This window comes from Corvus kubaryi, unplaced genomic scaffold, assembly GCF_017639235.1.
Source record: "Corvus kubaryi isolate FWS band 111438036 unplaced genomic scaffold, C.kubaryi_AGA036_p1.0 37398, whole genome shotgun sequence".
Taxonomy (NCBI): Eukaryota; Metazoa; Chordata; class Aves; order Passeriformes; family Corvidae; genus Corvus; species Corvus kubaryi.
The window spans coordinates 41,684,336-41,706,642 of record NW_024581137.1 but is presented as its reverse complement, the minus strand read 5'-3'; the positions used below and the strand labels follow the sequence as shown (position 1 = coordinate 41,706,642).

The 22,307-nt window shown below is 39.9% G+C and overlaps 1 protein-coding gene and 1 long non-coding RNA gene across 5 annotated transcripts in view; one reads left to right on the top strand and one right to left on the bottom strand.

The window, feature by feature from the left end:
• The window catches only part of ARHGAP21 (Rho GTPase activating protein 21), a 119,375-nt gene that overhangs the window by 78,941 nt on the left and 18,127 nt on the right, over window positions 1-22,307 (top strand). For 3 of the 4 annotated variants that reach the window (XM_042042955.1, XM_042042954.1, XM_042042957.1), the window contains 2 exons: window positions 5,178-5,207; window positions 6,716-8,663. In XM_042042955.1, coding sequence (XP_041898889.1) covers window positions 5,178-5,207; window positions 6,716-8,663 — 1,978 coding nt within the window. The remainder of the gene's footprint in view (window positions 1-5,177; window positions 5,208-6,715; window positions 8,664-22,307) is intronic. The other variant, XM_042042956.1, reaches the window with a different exon arrangement.
• Window positions 17,937-21,912, bottom strand: LOC121671389. Its single transcript, XR_006018503.1, has 3 exons — window positions 20,152-21,912; window positions 19,783-19,894; window positions 17,937-18,325 (listed from the first exon to the last, which is right to left on the bottom strand). It is a non-coding gene; the product is annotated as an uncharacterized LOC121671389 (long non-coding RNA).

Here is a 22,307-nt window from a genome sequence, read left to right as displayed (position 1 = left end):
TCCAATCCACAGGCCATTGCCCTCTGTGGCATGTGAACAGTGCTTACTTGGAAGGGAATTACATGTGAAATCCTGCCATTAGTGAAACCAGTGTCAGTTGTGTTTGTTCACTGGTGTTGAAAATGTCACTTTGTGGATGGGGAAAAGGATATTTAAAACATCTCTATCTATGACAAAAACTTGAACTCTTGACAACTGTGTATGTGTTGGCTTTCTCGTGCTCCTCCTCAGATTTGTGATTAATTTACTTAAATTTATCAAAAGACCTTATTTTGAAACATTTCTAGGTATTGTGACCATTTTTAAACTAGGAAGAGGAGGATTGTTTTTATGTCATGCTATCCTTGGTGTTTCAAATTTGATGTATCTATATGCAAATTCTGTAGCATTGTCAACCTTTTTTGACAGAATTTTGGCATCTTGTAGGTTTTAGTGCCACTGACTTCATGCAAATGGGAAGACACATTTAGGTCAACTACAAATAGTTCATTTTCCTCAAGTGTATTCAATGAAATTGTTGCTGTTTTGTAGCCTTGGGATAACAAGTTTAATACTAAAATACTGTTCAAATTTTGACAACTTTCCAGTTGTTCAAAAATTTTTGTGCTATGTGGAAAATACTGAAATACTGAAGGTGCTCCATAGAGTAAATTGGGTTTTCTAAGCCTATTTACAGGTGAGCATTATTATGACTTTTGTCAGTAGGCTTTGTTGTGTCTAACACATATATGTTAGCCTGTCCTCAGTATGCAGGATTTTTGGGAATGTTCACATTGGAATTTACTTACTTGCTGGTTGTTCCTTATATATATAAAAAAGAATACAGCCTACAAGTCACTGAATTTCTAAGTACCAGGCACTTGAAAATACCACTCTTTGAAAAATGGTATCTTTAATATGATCTGCATTGGAGCCGTTTATTTGGAATTTTGTTTGTAATGTAACATATTAATCATTATATATAGTACTTATTATAGGTAAATAGATGTAGATATTATTTTGTTGATGTATATAACTATGTTGTATATACGTACTATAGGTAAGGTGTCCTTTTTTTTCCACCTTTCATTTTCTAGCACTTTTCTCACTGCCCACTCACTCAAAAGTTCGTCTTACCTAACTTTTAGCCTACCTCCAACAGTTTAATTTCTAAAAAACCATTTTCTTAGAGGAATTGCCCCAAACAGTAAGAGGTTACTTTTGGTCTTAGGTGTTGTCACCATTAAATTTTATAAATGTACAAATCTGTTGAAACATGCCTTAGCCTTCTGGAAAGAACTTTGCAGTTTCATTTACAGAAAGATTTTATTGAGCATTCCATGAGTAATGGTAAATATGGAAATAAAAGGGGGCTGTTTACTATTATGTTTTTGGTAAGTTTAGTTAAGTCTTAATCTTTCCTTAGAATTACAGATCAATGAAGCTGCATATCAGTAACTGAAAGTTGACTGCATTTGGACAGAAATGTTTCTCTTGTCATAGACAGTAGGGGAACCAAAAATCCTAGATGGAATGACCAGGAAAGTGAATAAAAGTGAATTGAAGCATAGATTTTCTTTTTTGTTTTCCCTTCTTTCTAGTCAGGTGATATGGAAGTTTTCAGTGTATTGGGAGATCTGTGCAAAGAGAAGAGTTTGCTGCATTATCATTTCTGAGTTTAGAGATTTTGAGGAATTTGGTGATTCTCAAGGCCTTGTAGTAGCCTGAAATTGCCAGTGGTGCACCTATAATTTAAAAAAAAAAAAAAAAGGGAAGGAAAGAAACCCACAACAAAAAGAAAAATAACTTAAATGAGGAAATGTATCCTAGAGTTTTACATGACCCAGTAACCTCGTGTCTCTGACTGCAGGTCTGCCCGCAGTTTCAATGTTAAAGACTCTTTTTTTTTTCCCCCCTTCCTGAGACCATCCAGTTGCATCAGATCTAGTGCAGCAACATGGCAAACTGTGAACTATTTTCATTTGTCTTTTAATAAAGATAGATACGTTTTTCTAAGTAGTTGTATTTAGTCCAGAGACTTGGAGCACTTTTTTGCTTCCAGATTTTGTGCTGACAGTTACTGATGTGCACAGAGGTTAATATTAAAGCTCTGGCAGCAAGTACAGTGAAAGGCAGCGTGTGCTGTGAAGACGCAGTGACCTAGAAGAAGAGACTTAAACTTTGTTGAACACTGCATATGTTAGAAAATACCATTTTCATCAACCCTCCTAACCACAGTTTAGACTTTACAAGAAAGTCTGTTACACACCTTGTATTTGGGAATAAAATTTATTGGGCCTAAGGCATTAAATTTTGAATACTAAAATTGCACTGCCTTTAGCAAGAAAGGGTGTGTGTTTTTTGGTTTTTTTTTCAAATAACATTATCTGACTGTAGTGTTTAGGTGTCTCAGAGTAAAATGAAAGCAGTTGAGCTGTATTTACTAACATTCTTGCCAGAAAAAAACTGTAACTAGAAAGTGTTTCCTTTTAAGAGAGCTGTAAACTTTTCTGGTGTGCAGTTCCCATACTCATGATGACTGTGAGAATAAGTTAGCTCCAGGGAAGAGAACAATTAAGTAGTAAAGAATCTGAAGCCAAACTAGTTGGAGAAGGAAAGAAGAATGCCCCAAGCTCAGTCTTGCAAGGAGTTGGGCACATTAGCGTCTGATTTATCAAAATGCTTATCACCAATTTTGTGAATAGTTCTGTTGAAATCAGTGTTGTTACTCATCCTGTAGTGAAGTGTAGTGAAGCACACCCATCCTCAGTGAAACATAGGGCTGCATGTTTTCATGGATTTGGGCTAAGGGGTCAGTTTGAGCTATTGAAAGTACAGGGTTTCACCATGATTCTTTCCCAGAGGAATCCTCATGCATTTGGCTGTTACTGTTCTAGCATCTAATGGCATAAAATCAAGGGGATAAAAATGGGACCAAAACCCTTCAGCTGAATTTTAAGTGGTTAATGAGATACCTTGTAAAATGCTTTATTTGCATAAAATGTATTTTGCCTATCATATGGCATGAATTACCTTAGGAGTTAAACCCTTTATGGTTCTACAAATTCACAGTAAGAAATTAATCCTTTACCATAGGAGTTTGCAAACTTCGTGCAAACAAAACCAGATTGCAAGGTGGGAAGAAATGGTACCCAATAACTGGAAACATGCTGAGTTCCTACTGTAAGAGCAGCAATTTTCTTCTAGTAATTGTTGCAGAGCTGTTATCCATCAGAGCGGTTAATGTCACTCTAAATTGCTGCATTTGTATGGTAGTCTTTTAAAACTGCCGTTGTTTTGAGAAGGTGGAAAAGAGCTCATAAAACATCTAGACTAATTTTTCGATCATGTTGAGACTTCTGAATAACTGCTGAGTAACTAGTTCTTTAGAAATTGAAATAGGCTGGCTGGTGTCTGAATCAGGAGCATCACTAACCTGGATATTAAAAGAAAATTTTTGTTTTCTAAGTTGCAAGCCTTTTTTTGTTTGGTTGATTTGGCTTTTGTTTTTTTATAAACACTTAAAATTCAGCCATACCCTAATGACATTTTTATGAATGTATCCTGTTGCAATCACTTAGAGATTAAGGTAGCATTTTCACATGACTTATTGTCAGAGAAACTAAAGAGAGTAATAATCAAACTGTGTTTTATGTGGTTGCAAAATATGTTAAATGTCAAAGCAATGTATGAAGTAATAAATATATTGGTGTATTTCACATTTCTTAGTCTCTAAACCTTTTCTAAAAATCTCATCACTTTGTGCTTAAAGCAGTTAAAACATTTTGTAGTAAAAAGGCTGATAATGCATCCTTCAGCGTGACATTATTTAGGACAGATCCATCTGTTTCTATGTTGCATTATTTCCTGTAGGCCCTTAATCAGAGTTATGGAACAAAGATATCAGATATTCTTTGTGGAACTATCACAGTCCTATCTGTAAATTTTCTCTCTCTTGGAAGTATGTTCCGCTTTGTTTCAGTGATTTGGGTGAAGTGAGGTTGAAAAGAGAAACACACTTCCCAGTAACTGTCTAACAGACCTGGCAGTCCGTCTGTCTGGATATACCTGCAATCATGGAAACATACTTTTTTTTTGGGAGGAGAAAACCTAGCTGATATCATTTTGGACCCTGTCTTCTGAAGGTGATATTTTAATACCTGTGATAAATTTTGTCAAGAGCTGAGAACTTACTTTTATACTCATCTGTTGTCTTCAGCTACAATCAGATCACATCAGCTTTGGAATTTAGCCTTTGTGCTGTCAAAGTCAATGAAGCATTGTTTGTCAGGGGAATGCTTTACAAAAATGTAGATGGGGTGTATTTTCTGTTGGTGTGATGTGTGCATATCCCAGAGAAGTTGGAATATAAGCTGTTTTATCAGCTGTATAAATTGATAATTATTTTCTAATTAAGGGGCAGTATGTAATGGTTTTTGTTTGTCCTGCATGCCAGAAGGATCTCGCTCAATCTGTTTCTGGGTCTTCAGCATCTTTTCCAAATTTTATTTAATTCTTATAGTCCATCAAGATCTTAAATAGCCATTTATTTAAAGGTTTAGAAATACTTACCTTTTTACGCTCCTTCCCCTCATTAAATGAGTCAGTGGGAAGCCTGTCCTGATTTTTACTATGAGTGAAGGAAAAAAATTACAAATCACATGAGGAGAGTGTTTCTGCAGCATCATTCCTCTAATTTCAGATGTATGGCGTGAAAGCAGCTGCAGTCAGCTGACAGTTCGTGGTCATGTTTGGATATATGTGAGGAAGGGGCGTGCTGTTTTAAATGCATAATAAAGCCGTTGTTTCGTCACCAGGAAGCAGGGATGGATGGTAGCAGCCCAGGGAAATGAGAGACAGTAATATTGCTGTAGTGGAAGGGAAATCTCATTGCACAGAGCCAGAGCTCTCTGCAGGCAGCTGTAGGGATGCACCAAGGCAAAATGGCACAAACATATTTTGCTTTCTGTAAAGGTACAGGATAAATGTAAGGACCAAATATAAGCCTGAGATGGACATGCTCACAAGGAGGCTGAAGTTATTTTTTATGCTCTACTGCCCTTCATGTCTGTTGGTACCTTCCAGTGAAATCAGTGTAGCTGTATTTTTAGCTTGCTGTAGTCAACATCAATATGACAAGATAATTCTGTCTTTACATCTGTAAGCAGTTTTTACTGTGTTTTCCTGTTTTCTGCCAGCTGCAGTTTACAAAGGATGTCACAGCACTGGTAAGAAACGTACAGTAGCCATTTCTCTGATGGTTTTATAAGGCATGTTTTTCTTAATGATTTGTGAGAAGCAAGAATATGAAACAGCAAGTTTGGAAATGAGCTAGATAGTCTGAGCTGAATTTTCTTCATAATGCTGATCTCTTGGTTTGTGGTTTGTGCCTGTGTTATTTGGTCTGTTTTCTCTCAATGTGCTTTAATATTTTGCACTTTGCTAATGCTCGGTATAACATTGCAGCAGTAAATGCCTCGCCCTCCTCTGTACTTTGCTCTGTATTAATTTTATGGCTGCACTTGGGCTTTTATAACTGTCTACTATTAAGACAGAGCACACTGATATACTGGAATTGAGCATGTTATGATTTGAACAAGAAATGTTGTGATATGATAGCACGCCTAAGTGTGTAAAAGCCCTGAGAAATTATTTTAATCTTCTGTTACATTGGCAGGCTCTGCATTGGCTCTTTATTTCATTATGGTCAAACTGAACAAAGTCATGCTAAAGTTTTTCAATAATAGAATATTGTCTAAGTATGCTGTGTGCTTCTCATTGATTTATTATTTTGAATGTTCTGTTAATTTCACACTGACAAATTCTGCTTTTCAGAAATGCTGCGGAAACATACTAAGTGTAGTATAACCATTTCTTTCTTAGGAGTCAGGTTCTTATGCATGAAGATGCAAAGTGCACTAAGGAAATTAGAGATTTCAGTTTGGGTTTCCATAGTGCATGGGCAGTGGTGGCTATGTATGAATTTTCATAGTATTTGTACCTCAAAGTTAAAAATGCTGAATATCATTAATGTTTTCTGCAGTAAAATTTGCGTACCATGTACTTGCTGTCTCCTGTAAAATATAAGGTGACTTACAGGGTGTTGGCTCACAACAATATGTTACTGCTTCAATTTATTCATTATATGTTTAGGAACAGTGGCTTTTATGTAGAAGACATCTTAGAGGAGTATGTGTATGTATATTTACATGTCTGTACTTTTCATATGTACTGCATTAAGTGAACAGTTGTTTTACACCCTAAGTGAATAAAGAATTTTCTAGTGCTAGCTGAATCTATTATGCAGCGTTTTAACCTATTGATTGATGTGAAATTCCAGTTTCCAGCAATGGGAGGCTTAAACAAGAAGAATGTGTGAAGTATCATGTTAGAAAGCAAAATTAAGGGAGAGAAAAATACTGTGTTGTGTGCTCATGGATTTTGAAAAACCTGCCTCAGTGCCCTACTCGCAGTATTTCCTGGAACTGGTCATCAGTTCAGGTTTTTAATTGTTGAGGGAGGGAATGTATGTCATGATTTTGCTTGTTGTGTTTGTGCTCACTAAGGCAATGGAATGCTGTTTTTGTCTTCTTAACTAACATTTTGTCTAAGATTAGAGGGAGTGTGAATTTAGAACCTGTGTTCCCCTCCCTTGAAGCTTGTTCATGCAAATACTAGATGGTGAACTTTTCCATCTCCCTCACTGCTGAATACTCACTTACTCTTCTCTCCACAGGCATATTCCCAAGATGCCTACCTGAAAGGCAACGAAGCCTACAGTGGTAATGCCCACAACATACCTGAACCACCACCAATATGTTATCCACGCCTGACATCCACAGCCTCTGTTAAGGCACAAGCTGGAGACAAGCTACCTTCTGACTTCTCGCTGGGGAAAAAGCAAGTCAGTAGACCAGTCCGGGCATTGACACAGCCAGAGAGGGCCTACAGAATGGAAATACAAGTGCCTCCATCACCAACAGACATTGCAAAATCAAATACAGCCGTGTGTGTTTGCAATGAAACTGTAAGGACTGTTATTGTGCCTTCTGAGAAGGCTGTAGATTTGCCATCTTGCAGAAATAACCATGCTGGTCCATCTCACAGGACAGAGGAAGTAAGATATGGCTTGAAAGATCAAACCAGTCTAAAAGCACGGACCACATCACCACCATCTTTAGTGTCCACTGCCATTGTACTTCCCCAGACTCCAATAACAAGACCAGTTGATACAACTGGAACAGTAAGTAAAGCTTCAAATTATGTAGTATGTCCAGAAGGCATCCCAAGCACTAGACCTTCTACTCAAGCCACAGACTCACCCTCAGTCTCTACTAATCACTACAGTTCTCCAACCTCCCACCAGCATATAGACTGGAAGACCTACAAAACTTACAAGGAGTACATTGATAATAGGCGCATGCACATGTATGGCTCCAGAACAATACAGGAAAGGTTAGATAGCTTAAGGGCAGCTTCTCAGAACACAACTGAGTATAATCAGGTGGTGCCAAATCGCACTGCTTCTCAGGTACGGCGCAGGAGCACCTCTCACGACAGGGTTCCACAGTCTGTCCAGATCCGTCAGAGAAGTGTATCCCAGGAAAGGCTTGAAGATCCTGTGTTGAAAGAATGGCCACGAAGTGCTTCACAAGATACTTTAACTTCGCCTTCAGTCAATGCTAGAAATCACAGGGCTCGGTCGTGGGATTATCTCAGCAAACAGGGTGAAGTGCTAGAAAATTTTCATTCTGAGAATATGATTGCAGATGCAAATGGAGATAGGAGAAAGACTTACAAATGGACAGGGTTTACCGAACAAGACGATCGGCGAGGTATTTATGACAGATCTAGACAACATGCATTTCATATGTCCCTTCGAGGCCAAAATTTTCCTATTGCTCCGAGTGCTTATGTTTCAGACAGCAGGAGAACAGGTAGTAGAGCTTCTCTGCCTGGTTCTCACTTTCAGAAAGTTTCACCAGATATTAAAATGTTACAGCCTTCTCGTGATTTGCAAACTCCTGGGGGAGTTTCAAAATCTGCAGGTGTTTCACAAGAGAGGTTGTCTCTCACACCAGCCAGAAATTCTAAAAATAGCTCTCTGAAGAACTCAGCTCCCTATGCAGCAAAACCATCAATTCCCCTTAACCAGGGCCTGGATGCTATTGCCAGCAAAGACCAAAGAACAGTAAATCACTTGCATCAAAGCAGTCTGTTAAACCAACAGTCAAGGATCCGAGCCGAAGGTGCCCCAGATCACAAAACAGAAACTGGTAAAACCATCCAACCTTCCTGTCTGGCTCCAGCTTCTGCCAAACTTGTTCAGCCAACAAGTGAGTGTTCAACTACCTCTGACAATGTAGATGGTTCCATCAGACAAAAGATTCATGGTTTTGAAAGGGAAGATGTTCATGAGTCTGAAAGTCTGCAAATGGATGTTCAGGGAAATGACAAAGACGCAGTGGTCATGCGGGACAAATCACCTTCTGGCCACCAAACTCCCCAGCCTTTGAGGCATCAGTCCTACATTCTTGCTGTAAATGATCAAGAGGCAGCCTCAGACACTACCTGTTGGTTACCTAATGATGCTCGGAGAGAAGTCCACATAAAAAGAATAGAGGAAAGGAAAGCATCAAGTTCCAGCCCACCTGGTGACTCTTTGGCTTCAATTCCTTTTATTGGTGAGTTAAATTATTTCAGTGTACGTCAAATGCTTTGCTCTCCTAAAGGTGATAAAAACCACCATGTCAGGTAGCTGACTGCTATTACTGTAAACTCTGAGGCTGAGAGGCATGGGAGATTTTTCTCATGTAGAATAACTTTAGGTTGATAATGTAAAAATACTTTTCAGTGGAGAAAAAAAAATGTTCTGTTTTGTTTGGGAGTCCTGGAGAATGAGTGTAAAAAAGCCTACAGTGATGTAGTATTTTTCTAGAGTTTTCCTTAACCCTCTGGAGAAGTCTGTGTTACATAACTCCATCTGGTTATCGCTCCACATAATGTTGTGATATTATGTATATGGACAACTAGCATTTGCAACACTTTTCAAATACTTTTACTTCTCTAGTATACAACATATTTGGAATCCAGTAAAGACAGAATATGGATGTAAATCCATGTAAGAGTGATATGTGGGGAAAAAATAAGTTTTTCAGCTGAGTAGGTATGGCGAAAGCTTTCTGAGACAGATGGGGAATAGATGAAAGCTCTTTCAGGTGAAAGGATAGCAATAAAAAGAAATGGATTTGCAAGTAAAGATGCTTGTGTGGATATGAATGAAAGGGTTTGTGGAAGCAGAATCTGAGAAGGCAGAAAGATTTGTCTGTGTGCTGCAACACAAACAGGGTTGGAATTACAGGGAGCTTATGGGAAGGGGGCTGAAGAGGAAAAGAACTAAAAGAATGATTGGAAATAGTAGAAAAAAAAGAATTTTGGATCTGTGATGAATTAGTGTCTTTTGATGAAGAGAGGGTTACAGTGGCAGAGCATTTCTGTTCTGTTCAAGTAGTCAGTGCATCTGTTGTTTTTGTCCTGGTGTTGTTGGGCTGGTTTTTCTTTTGTTGTGGCTGATTTAATCTTTTGTAGTCTGGATGTCTGTGGATCATTTTCCACAGGGGTTGATTAATACCTGACTCTGTGCTCTTGAATTTAGTGTAAGAAGTACTTAGAAAATACTGAATACTGAATTTTGATTCTCGAACTCATCTGTGTGAAAAACAACTCTTCTAAATGATCCATTTTTTTTTTACACATTAGGTTAAGGGAATTACAGATACAATGTCTTAGCGTAATTGTCTTCTGTTGTGAATCTGAAGCAGTGATTTTTTTTCCCCCAGCATTATCGATATTATCTGTTACTAGTTGAGAATGAATAACAAAAAAACAGTGAAGAATCTTTGTGTTCATCAGAAAGTGGAAATCATACAAAAGATACAATAATTCTGTTCTTTTGACAGAATACTGGTAAGACATTAAAAAGTGCTTTCTTAGCTAGCAGATGCTGCTTATGTTGGGTTTTCCATTTTGAATGGAAGTTGTATAGATTTTTTTCATTCTTGTTATTACTGGATGCATCAGTACCCAGTGTAATTTTAGATTCTTCTTTAGAACCAGCCAATCTATCTTTAAGGATTAGCACAAGTTTGTAAGGCATGTAGCTGATCTTTGTGCAAGATTTTTCAATACTCTGCCTAAAATCAGTGTTGGGCTCTTGATTTAGTTATGTACCATGTTTGCTGGAAGTATTGTAATCCCATACAGTTTAAATGTCATGTTAAAGTCAGATCAAGATTGGTAAAGCCAAGCCCAACCTTTTCTACACCATCTCCTGTCTTGGTTTTGACAAAGATTTCCCATGAACTTTTATTTATGTGACTTGCTTCCATATTTTAGAGAAATGTGTTGATGAAAGTTCAAAGAAGCCTTAAACATATCAGCTGTACTGTATTTGGTAGCAGCTAAGCAGTTCAGAAGGAACAAAATTGTAACTCTCTGTTGCAGCCTCTTGGCATAACACCACATGGGACTGAATTCTTATAAGCCTCTTGGAATGGAACCTCCTGAATGTTCCAGAAATGCTGAAAACTGGTGCTTCTAGAGCCTGGGCACTATCTGAGCCAGCATGGTCCTTGTGGCTGTCTTCCTAGCCAAAAATTCTTTTGCCAGTACAGGTGCTGTGGAAAATTTCCACACCAGCTCCAGCACCTTGAGAAGGAATTAACCCTCTCTGAATAGGAAGAACATGAAATGTTATGAAAGTGGACCACTTCTTAAGTTAGAATTTATATGCATATTCTAACTTTGCTTGTTCTGCTATCATTATGCCTAATTACAACTTCACTTGTTAAAAGCTGTACTTAATCAGGCGGATAAAACCCTGGATCTACTTTGAAATTCAGTTAAAGGCTTTTTAACTCTTCAGATGGAAAATCACTGGGAGTTTTGTGTTTTGGTTTAGGGTTTTCTTTTGGTTTTGTTTATTTTTTTTCTTCTCTTTGATGATGGAGAAGGATCTTTGAATGAAAACATACCTTGAAGTTGGCAATTGCTTTACTTCCCTTATGTTTATATCCATGCAATTGGGTTTTTTGCATTCTTAGGTTTTATTGGATAGAGCTAATTTAATAAATACACTTACTGAAGTAATTTGTACAGTAGATACTTGGAATAGTGTAAAAATGTAAATTGGGAGGAGGGTACCAAACATCTTCCAAGGTTACATATTGTTGCCATTTAAAATAGGTGCAGTGTTAAAATATTTGTGCTGTGTCTATTTTTATCACCACTTTCTGCTTATTAAAAGTAGTAGATATGGCCAGGACTTTATTTTGGTAGAAATTCAGCCAGGAACAGTTGCCTTTTGCAGCAGTATTTTGTGACTAACCTGCTTCTGAGAATAGCACATCAGGATGATTTTACCTCTTGGTAAGTAGCACAGTTCCCTGCACCACCAGCAAAAATCCAAGTAGAGTTTCCATCGAGCTTCCTTACAGCAGATTGTTGCAGGGATCATGGTGGGTTACTGACTTTTGACTGCCTTTTGACACTGGTCTTTTCAGAAAGGCAGTTCAGAAGCAGGGAGATTTAAATTTTGGGTTTAATATACTAATAGAAATTAGAGATCTGACCAGACCAAGCCTAGTAGGTAGCTGGAGTACCTTTTATGGGAGAGATGGATTTATTTGAAAAAATTAGGCAAGATACTGTGTGTTCAAACTCTTCTTCAGGTAAGCACATGGTCTTGGAGGATGATGAAAGCTGGCAGCTTTACAGATAAACATGCTGTGGTATTCCAGGCTTCACTACTTTCCATGTGCTACTAAATGCAGGATATTGTTGTTCCCAGAAAACTGCTATTTCTATTTCAGGTCCAAAGAAAAGCTGTATTCTTAAAATGCTCTTTATTGTTTCAAACTATACAAGTTAGTCTAGTGACAGCCTACTCTGTTTACCCTGAAATGGTCTCACCTGTTCTCTACACTAATAATAATTTTCTCTATCAGTGACTATATTAGCAATTGTGGTGCTTAATATGCATTTTTCGGACTTGTAATTTTTCCATGATTTCTGTGCTAAAGAACAGCAAGTGATAGTTTTCTGACCTTCTGGGTAAATTTTGGATGAGTTAATGTTCACTGGAATGGAAATTAGAATGCTGATAAACATCCTGATAGAAATGGATGAGAAGTGGTGTCTCTCAGGGGTCCTTGCTGGGACCAGTGTTATTAAATATCTTCATTAATGACATGAACAGTGGAGTTGAGTGCACCTTGGCAGATTTGCAGATTACACCAAGCTTGAGAGGTGCTGTTGCCACACCTGAAGGATGGGATGTCATCTGGAGGGACCTGGACCACTTGAGAAGTGGGCACATGGGAATCTCACGTGGTTTAACAAGACCAAGTGCAAGATGCTCAGAGTCAAGGCACCCCCCGGTATCAACACAGGCTGGGGATGGACAGAGCAAGAGCAGCCCTGCCCAGAAGGGCTTGAGGGTGCTGATGGATGAGAAGCTGGACATGACCCAGCCATGTGCACTCCCAGCCCAGAAAGCCAAATGTGTCCTGGGCTGCACTAAAAGCAGTGTGGGCAGCTGGTCAAGGGGGGGATTCTGTCCCTGCTCTGCTGAGACCCCACCTGCAGTGCTGCATCCAGCTCTGGGGTCCTCAGCAGGGAGGACATTGACCTATAGGAGGAAGTCCAGAGGAGGGGCCACCAAGTTTATCAGAGGGATGGAGCACCTCTCCCATGAGGAAAGGCTAGGAAAATGAGGATTGTTCAGCCTGGAGAAGAGAAGGCTTTGGGGTGACTTAAGTGTGTCCTTCCACCTGAAAGGAGCCTACAAGAAAGATGGAGAGAAACTTTTTGCAAGAATGTGTAGGGACAGGACAAGGGACAATGGATTTAAACTGAAGTTTAGATCCGATATTAGTAGGAAGTGCTCTACTGTGAGGGTGGTGAAGCACTGGAACAGGTTGCCCAGAGAATTTGTGGGTGCCCTATTCCTGGAAGTATTTAAGGCCAGGTTGGGTGGGTCTCTGAGCAACCTGGTCTAGTGGAAGGTGTCCCTGCCCACAGCAGGGGGCTTGGGTCCCTTCCAACCCAAAGCATTTTACGTGTTTTGTAACTGTTGAGAAAATGTTCATTCAGAATATTGTTATTTTAATACATTTCGTAGACATAAATGTCTAGTATGCATGTCTGAGATTTGCAGCAAGGTTGAAAATATTTTTTTGCTTCTTACACTATTTACTATAGAGGTTAATCCAGCTCCCATACTGAGCTGAATGAGCTACCCACAGGAGTGAAATGGGGGCACTGCTTCAACACTTAACCTGATTGCAGCATGTCTAGCTGTCAGGCCAGCTAAGTGCTTTGGCCATCACTACTGGGTGAATGTTCTTTCCAACTTTGCAGTGGCCTGTCACATGAAAATTAGTTTTAAACGGATATGTTTTTAAAAAACTTAGCTTAAATATCATCTTGAAGTTCAAAATTATTTTAAAATTAAATCAAGTTCATAGCCATCCTGTTGTAGAGCTTTTTTCTTAGGCATGGAGTGGCATCACATAAGTACAAAGATTTTTCCTCAAAGGTGTGATCCCCTTTAGAAAATACTCAGTACATCCTTACCCTCGAAAAATTTTAGGTCACTTCATTCCACTAATAATTTGTGAACAACTGAGAGAAAATTAGACAGATAAAAATATCTGACCAGACTTTGATAACAGCAGAATATTGTAAAAATTAGATGAGTGTTCTTCCTCTGACTGAAACTCATACCTTAGGAAAGGTATAAGAGCAGGACAAGGATATGTGATACTTAATGTTGGTACTTCCTATCCTCCGAACTATTTGCACTTTACAACATCTGTGAGCCAAATGGGATTTTAAGTGCACCATAAATTTCTCTATTCTCTTTCGTATTACAGTAAAATTTTGTCCAATACTCTGTATTGATTTAAATAAAGATTTGCCAGGAGTTTCACAGCTTAAACTGCATGGTATTTATTCCCTTAGTGTGTTTCTGTGTTTTTCTAAAACATGTCTCCTGCTAACTAAATTCACGGTGTGGGTTGAAAGGGTCCCTAAAGATGCTCCAATTCCAACCCCCTGCCATCAGTGGGAACACCTTCCTCTAGGTTGCTCAGAGCCCCATTCAAACTGGCCTTGAACACTTCCAGGGATGGGGCATCCCCAGCTTCTCTGGGGAATCTGATGCAGTGCCTCACCACCTGTACAATAAATCTCTCTTCTGTTTCTACCCTTAGTGCAGGCAAACCACCACAGCAATTTCTGTGCTAGTAATCAGGCACACTTGACTGTTTACCTGGAGCTAAAAGCTGATCTTCATGCTAATTTTCAAAAACAAAAAGCTGGGGGGGGGGGGCGGGGGGTGGGGGGTGGGTTGAATTTTGTGGTTGTTTTTTTGATTTGGTTTGTGGGTTTTTTGGTTTTGGGGGGTTTTTTTGGTATTACCTATTTTTCTGCAAATATGTCATAAATAAAAGTACTTGGGTATTTGTTGGTTAGCAGGTAGGGTAAATGTACCTACCTGGCTTCCAGTGAGTTCTGCTCAATCCTATTTTTAATTTTTATATTTTGTTACTATATATTGTTTTTAAAGTACATTAAGGAATCAGGAGTTGAAAGTTTGTAAACCACCTAGTAGTATTAAACTTTTCAGGTGACTTTATTATACATGTGATTGCATTCATATTCTCTAGTGCTGGAAGTAGGGGTGAATAGGGTTTACCTTATCAATTCCTACCTTTAAATCCTAGGTTATGTACGTAACTCCAAGTACTTTTTGGAAAGTCGAAAGACTTTACTGTCTTGTCTTAGGGGAGTATGTGCCGTACTTTCCCTATCCTCCCCCTACACCTTAGTGCCTCTCTGCGCAGGCTGCCGAGGCTCGGAAGATGACAGTGTGGATACACACATATTGAATGCAATTGAAACAAGAAAATAAATTGATATGCTTGCACAACACACTATGAAAAAGGTTACGATGATAGGAATAGACAAAGTTAGGGGAAAGAAGCAGAAATATTCTCATGCACAAAGGAAACATTTGAAAGAATGTACTCATTCTATTTTCTGCTTATGAGGAGAGAGAAGCATCAGGCAGAGAGAAATTCAAAACCTCAGACTTCTCCAGCAGAGACTGTGGTTCATCAACCCAAAATGTATGGATATCTTCAGGGCAAATGGTACCTGAATACTGATGGTTGATATGATGTGTTTTAAGGAAAAACTGCTAGCAGTCAAGATGAAAATGAAAATTTTCAGCTATTGTGATAATTTTCTTTTCTACAAGTTACTGCCTAGCTATTCCACACTATGAAAATACAAATGTAATTGCAGTAGAGATTAGGGCTGACAGATGTTCATTTTTGAGGACTGTTTCTTCCATTATTATAGTGATAGCATTGGAACAGCTTTTAACATGTCATCAGTGTTTCTAAGATAAGCATCAGCCTTGTATTTTTTTTTCAGGGTTTTACAGTGTGGCCTGCCAAATGACTGTTGCTCCAGGCTGAACATTTCAGTGTTTCTTATCCAACAAACAATTTTTAAATCATTGTGGTATTCTGAAGTATAGCGGCCAAAATGCAAAATTACAAATTAGTGTTTTAAGTACAATTTAAATGCGTCAGTAACTCAAAAGTATTTTTTTAATTAAAACTTAAAATTGGGAGCAATGATTCATAGCATCTAGAAGAGTTTTAATTCAGTAGAAGCATCAGATTTGTTTGATAATGAGTAATATTTTCAAAGCATAAATCATCCTTAGTGTATCATTATAACTTCAAATAACAATTTCAGGTAATAAGGGAATGCTGTTGGGGTTCTTGGTAAAAAAATAGTGTACTGAGAATTGTACATTTTTGTGTGATGGGTAATAGGGCAAGCAGGAACCTTTAGAATTGCTTTGTGTAGAAAGATAGTTAAACTTTTGTTTGACACTGAAATAAACAATAGACTTTCATAGATACAGTTTTCACAATAGTTTCACATGAAGGATAACCTTGGGAAACCTTTTCTGTTTGTGTGTAACTCAGTCAGTATAACAAACATATTATTTACATGAGTGCATTAGCAGAGGACTGGATTTGATGATTCAGGGAAGCTTGTTCCAGTCCTGTGTTTCTGGGGCTTAGAGCAATCAATGTGTTCAGCGTGCAGACATGTTTCCGTTCTATTCTTTTGGCCACGTGAGGATAATTGCGTAAAGTAGATACATGAAGAAGTTCTTTGTAAAGACAGTTAGTGGTGGAAGTACTTTAAAACTAGCAAAAAAATAGATTTTTAAAGATTCTTGTTTGAAGAAATGAGGTAACAGGTCATGAGGAATCCAGGCAATAGTGTTACCTTTTTTCCAAATCACGTGTTTTAGCCTTGGAGGTCTATACATAAGGGAGCTTTTACCCTTGCAGGCTGAAGTATAAGATGCAGCAGCTTGTACTGCAAGATTTAAAACAAGAAGTCATTGCTGTGGGGCATTTATTAGTCCTTTGTGCTATCTTGTATGATAACAGGGTTAGTTCCATATAGTTTACTTTTGATTCAACAATTCGTTTTTGTTTATTGGTTATTTCTGACCTTCTCACTACTGGCAAAATCATATACAGGGTATTTTTATTTGTCTTCTTGACAGGCTTTTGAGAAAAATGGCCTACATTAGTGTGTCTGTGTTTACCTTAATGGCAGCTTCTTCTGGGGTTTCATGGACATAGACTTTTTTTTTTCCTTCCTTGCCTGTATGTGGATGAGGATCCTTTTCCTAACCTGTGTTATCTTGTCCATTGTAGCGGGTTGAGTTCGAAACCGGGCAGAAACACCAATTAAATGTAGTGGTTTTGGTTCAAAATATTCATTACTTACTTATTTTCCTTCTGTGAGATAAGAATTAGGAGAAAAAGCAAAGCAGGCACAAACCTTAAACAGTTGCAGTACAATGAAAAGAGTTTTATTACTAATAGAATTAAAAGTAAAGAGAAAATAACAAAACAAAATTAAAGCAAATTCCTCCCCCCCCTAGCACTTCTCTCCTTTTACCCAGCTCACACAAGGGATAACAGAACATGGGATGTTAGTCAGTGTTCCAGTTCTTGAAAAGTCTCTCTCTTATGCTTAAGGAAAAAAGGGTTTTCCTTCAGTTGCACGTGGTTCCCAAACTGCCACTAACAGCAGACCCGCTCGGAAACAATCAATCTGCTGTGTGTAGAACATCTCTCCCATGAAAAATCTCACAGTTCCTTCACACTACAAAACATGGGCCATCACATGGGGTTATTAATCTTTTTAAGGATAAGTTATTTTAGCCTGCACACAAAGGCTTTTCTTCGCCACAAGTCTCTAACAGCCTCTTACTACTTCTATATAGCCTGGCATAGGCATTCTTCACAATCTTCACAGGCACACGAAGATACTCCATCCCCCCATGTTCTTCAAATGGATTAAAGAGACAAACAGTTTGTGGTATTACAGTTTCTTACCATGGCATGCAAGAAGGTTTCTTTTAAGCTGCCCGCCAGAATCGCGGCACCGCCCTCTTTTCTCCCGTCGCCATTTCCAGCTCCGTCCCACGTGACTCACTTCTCTTTCTCTCTGACTCTGAAGCCGCCATGTTGAAGGGTGTTCTTGTTCAGGCTTTACGGTGGGGAAAGCCTCGCTCCCTCTGTGCTGCTGGCTTCGTGGTGTCCTCTTCAGTTCAGCACGGAGTGTGCTGGTTGCAGACAGGAGGCTCTGCCGGCTCCCGTTGACTCCGCCGGCTCCGCATGGAGAGGAGAGGGACCCGCCTGTCCCCAGGAGCCGCGCTGGATGGGTTTAGTTGTGAGCAGTCCATGGCTGGTTTGAGCTGTGAGCAGTCCATGGCTGGTTTTAGCTGCCTGCGGCTCTGGGACAGTCCCCCCGCAGTGACCCAGGGTCCGTGCCGCAGCGTTGGGAAAGGGAGAAAGGGGCAGTGGCCCCGGCCCGGCCCGGCGGGGCCGGGAGGCTCAGAGCCCCCCCACCTTCCAACAGGCGAGCTCCGACAAAAGGGGAAGTCCCGCCTTTCTGTGCGGTTTAAATATGTAAATTGTGAGAAGCGTAATTGGTCTTAAAGACTGTCCATCAACTCAGAGTCAACCCAATACATCCATGCTCTCTCCTTCTTTTCTGCAATCTTCTCACTGGTGCCACTTCCCTGCTGTGTTCTGCCTTGTTCCGCTTGTGCCTCAGCAGCCTTTTCTCGACCCTTTGTGTCCCGCCTGCTGCTGAGTTCAAGGAAGGGACATCCGGTCCATGTGGCTGTACTTTAAGAGAAGTGCTTCCTATAGCAAGCTGGAGCAAATCTAACCTGAGAGGCACAGAGGGTGTATTAGACATAGGGCAAGATTTTAAAGGAAGAATACTTCAGAGCAAGGCATAGTTGTACATCATGACAGTGCAGAGCCTGTTGTGGTATCGTGTACTGTGGAGTACTTGGACAGGCCAAGGATGTGGAGTGCAAAACAGTTGTTGGCAAAGGGCTGAAATCAGTAAGGCAGTGCCTCTAAAGCCAATGCTGCAGGGTCACTGGCACATCCTGTCAGTCCTTTCATAAAGAGAGGATTATGGCTTTTTTAATTCTACTAATGAGTACTTGATAGTTTGTTCTTTCTTTTCTTACATAAGCAAATTAATTTGACATGTAAGATTCATTCTTAAATTGCATCCCAAAGCCATAGCCTGTTGTTTGAGCTATTGAAGAAATAGAGAGGCAATTGTTAAAATACTTACTGTAATGGCTGTCAGGTAGATGCCATCTGAGTCTGTAAGGAACCTTGACATCTGTGCCTCAGTTGAATGAAAATAATGTTTGTAATGACTCATTTAGCCCTGTGCTTTACACACAGCAGCATAAGCTACCTCTCTGTAGCCTTCTGCAGAAGGCTGGCCTTTTTACAATCGATCGCTGTTACATTTACACAAGATCTGAGTAACCAAAATTGCATTAAATACTACAGGAGCATCTATAAACAAATACCTAATCCAAGAGTTTGGTATGGTTGTCAGAAAGCCAATAACATTAAAATACAGTTATCTCCTTCAATGTGTGCAGTTTGGGAAATTGTATGTCGGACAACTTTTTTGTTCCTGGGTGTGCATCCTGTCTCAGCATTCTTCATGTGAAATGTAAAGCTGTTTTTAAGTGTCTATTACTACACAGCTGTTACATTTTATGATCTGAATCTTTATTTGATAAAATCCATACTTGTTGAATTAAGCTTTGTGGCCACATATTCATGTTGTTTGTTTAAACTAAGATGCCCAATTAGTGTTACAAATGGTAATGTGGTCTGCAATACATTTACTAAATAACACAGTTCCTTCTTACAGTCTTTTGAGGTGTTGAAACATTGCTTGCATGATTGCCGTGCCTGAAGAATAAATGTGAAGGATGACTTTAGCCTTGGGAAGCTAGTTTTTTCCAGTAATTTTTTATTAGCAGTGAAGAAAAGCTTTGGCAAACTGAATCCGTATGGATTGGAGGAGAAATCACCTTTCTCTGTTAATAATCCCTATTAAAGCATCCCTGATGGTGTCTGTGCGAAAGTCTGTCTGTGAAATTTTTTCCCATGTGTGTATGATTCAGTTAACGACACAATTTCCTTAAATACCTCTCTCCCTTGCTTCCCTACCACCCCCCAAAAAAAAGAAACCACAGAACAGCCAAAACTCAACAACAAACACAAGGAAACAAAACCCACAATCATTACCAATTTGGATAAAGAAGGTATTCTTAAGACAGCTCCAGTACAGCTCAGCCCATACCTGTCCATGCAACCCAGGGAAATGCATGTGAAGGTGCTGACAGAGTTGGCTGGTTTCATTGCAGAGATACTATCTTTGAAGGATTATGAGGACTGGAAGAGGTCCCTGTTAACTGGAAAAAAGCAAATGGTACACCCATCTTGAAAAATGATGAGAAGGACAATTCAGGGAAGACAGTCAATTGACCTTATCTCAGTCCTTAGGAAAATCATGGAGTTGGTCCTCTTGGAGCTAGTTTCTGGGCAAAGGAAGGAGAAGATGATTTGGAATAGCACGGATTTACCAACTGTTTGACTAATGGGATTGCCTTCTGTAATGGGAGATGAGTAGATCTGTGAATGAGAGGAAAAACACAAGGTGGTCACCAACCTTGACTTCAGCAAGGGTTTTGAGCTCTTCAGTGATACCATCCTTATGCCGTAGTCTAGATCCTTGTGCCGTACAGTCCAGCTGTACTGCTGGATACATAGAAAAACTGAATTATCAGATCTCAGGGATACTGCTTAAGTGTTCATATTCTGTCTGAAGGCTGGTTACAAGTGGCATTCTTCAGGGTCCATCTTGTTTAAACAACTTTCATGACCTAGAGAGGAGACAGGATATTCTTATTAAGTTTGGCAACACTGTCCTGGTCTGTACCAATAAGAAAGAACATAGCCAGGATATTGAGGGACATCTTCCCCTCTATTTGGCAGTTCTTGGATAAGAGCCCTCACAAAATGGTCTGAATTCATCACTAGCCCTGCTTTGTGGAGAATGTGAGCCTAAGAGACCTTCCAGGGTTTGCTTCCACCTGAATAATTCTGTGATTCATTTAAATTACATTTGAGGTTCTCAAAATATGCCCCCTTTCGTGTTCAGGTTGTTACTTTTAAACCTTAATGTTTAAGGGACTGTTCAGGAGATGGAATAAACAAACACATGAAATGTTATATTAATCATGATAAAATTGTATTGTAGCAGCTTAATAGGTTATTATATGGATCTGTGCTTTTTTTCAGTGATTTTGTGCCTGTTTCTTTGAATATCTGATTAATTGGTTAATACTTGTTCCTTGGTTCCTCATTCATGTAGTGGGGATAGAATGTCCTCTTTGTTATGCTTTCTCATCCCTGAAATGCTCAGTTTTGCCTCTGGTTCTGCCTCTGAGTCCATTCTGTGTAAATCTGTGTCTTTGCAGAATCAGTTAGGTTTTTTTCAGCTCACCTACATTGTGTACAGATGCTCCCTATCTTTGTAGGTCCCCAGTTTCCAGGTGCATGGCAATACAAGTGTACTTTGATACACGAATTCCTCTCTGCCTTAGCTAGAGGATCAGTTAGTTGTGGTTGGAGCTGTGTTGCCTATTTATTACAAGTTTTTGGTGTCTTACCCCCATAAATGTTTTTGCATTGAAGGGATCTTCCGGAAAATCATTAATTGAACTGTTCACCAGTTGCACTCTCATGTGCAAACAGAGGTGACAAGTGGCATCCGCCCCCTTGGCCACAGATGCTCTGTCACTGTGTTGGCTTGTTCTGATGGCCGGTCTCTGTGTCATTTCATAGACAATAATGCAGAACAGATTGTGTTTGAAAAGTGTAACATGAAGTACTGCGGGAATCACAGAATCATAGGGACCCATCAGGATCATTGAGTCTGACTCCTGGTCTTGTGCAGGACACCCCAAGAATCACACCATGTGCCCAGGAGCATTGTCCAAACTCTTCCTGAAGTTGGTCAGGCTTGGTGCTGCAGCCACTTCCCTGGGGAGCTGTTCAGTGCCCATCCACTCTCTGGGTGAAAAACCTTTTCCAGATATCCCACCTAAACCTCTCCTAACTCACCTTAGTGCCATTTCCTTGAGTCCTGTCACTGGTCACAAGACTGAAGGGATCAGTGTCTGCCCCTCCTTTTCTCCTTGTGAGGATGTTGAAGGTCACAATGAGATCTCCCCTCAGCCTCCTCTTCTCCAGGCTGAACAGACCAAGTGACCTAATACAGCTTCTCCTCCCTTCACCACCCTTGTGGCCCTCCTTTGGACACTCTCTAATAGTTTAATATCTTTCTTACATTGTCGCACCCAGAATTGCCCCCAGCACTCGAGGTGAGGCTGCCCCAGTGCAGAGCAGAGCAGGACAATCCCTCCCTTGCCCGGCTGGTGATGCTGTGCCTGATGCCCCCCAGGACATGCTTGGCCCTCCTGGCTGCCAGGGCACTGCTGGCTCATGTTCAACCTGCCATGGACCAGGACCCCCAGGTCCCTTTCCACAGGGCTGCTCTCCAGCCTCTCATTTCCCAGTCTGTGCACACAACCAGGGTTGCCCTATCCTCGCTGCAGAGTTTGGCACTTGCCCTTCTCAAACTTCATATGGTTGTGCAGCCCTGTAACTTGTCGAGGGCCTCTCTGCCCTTGAAGGAGTTGAAAACTCCTTCCAGTTTAATACTGTCAGCAAACTTACGTGGTATTCTTTAGAGTCCTGTGTCTGAGTCATTAAAATGAAGATGTGGATGAGAACTGGGCTGAGGATGGAGCCCTGTGGAAC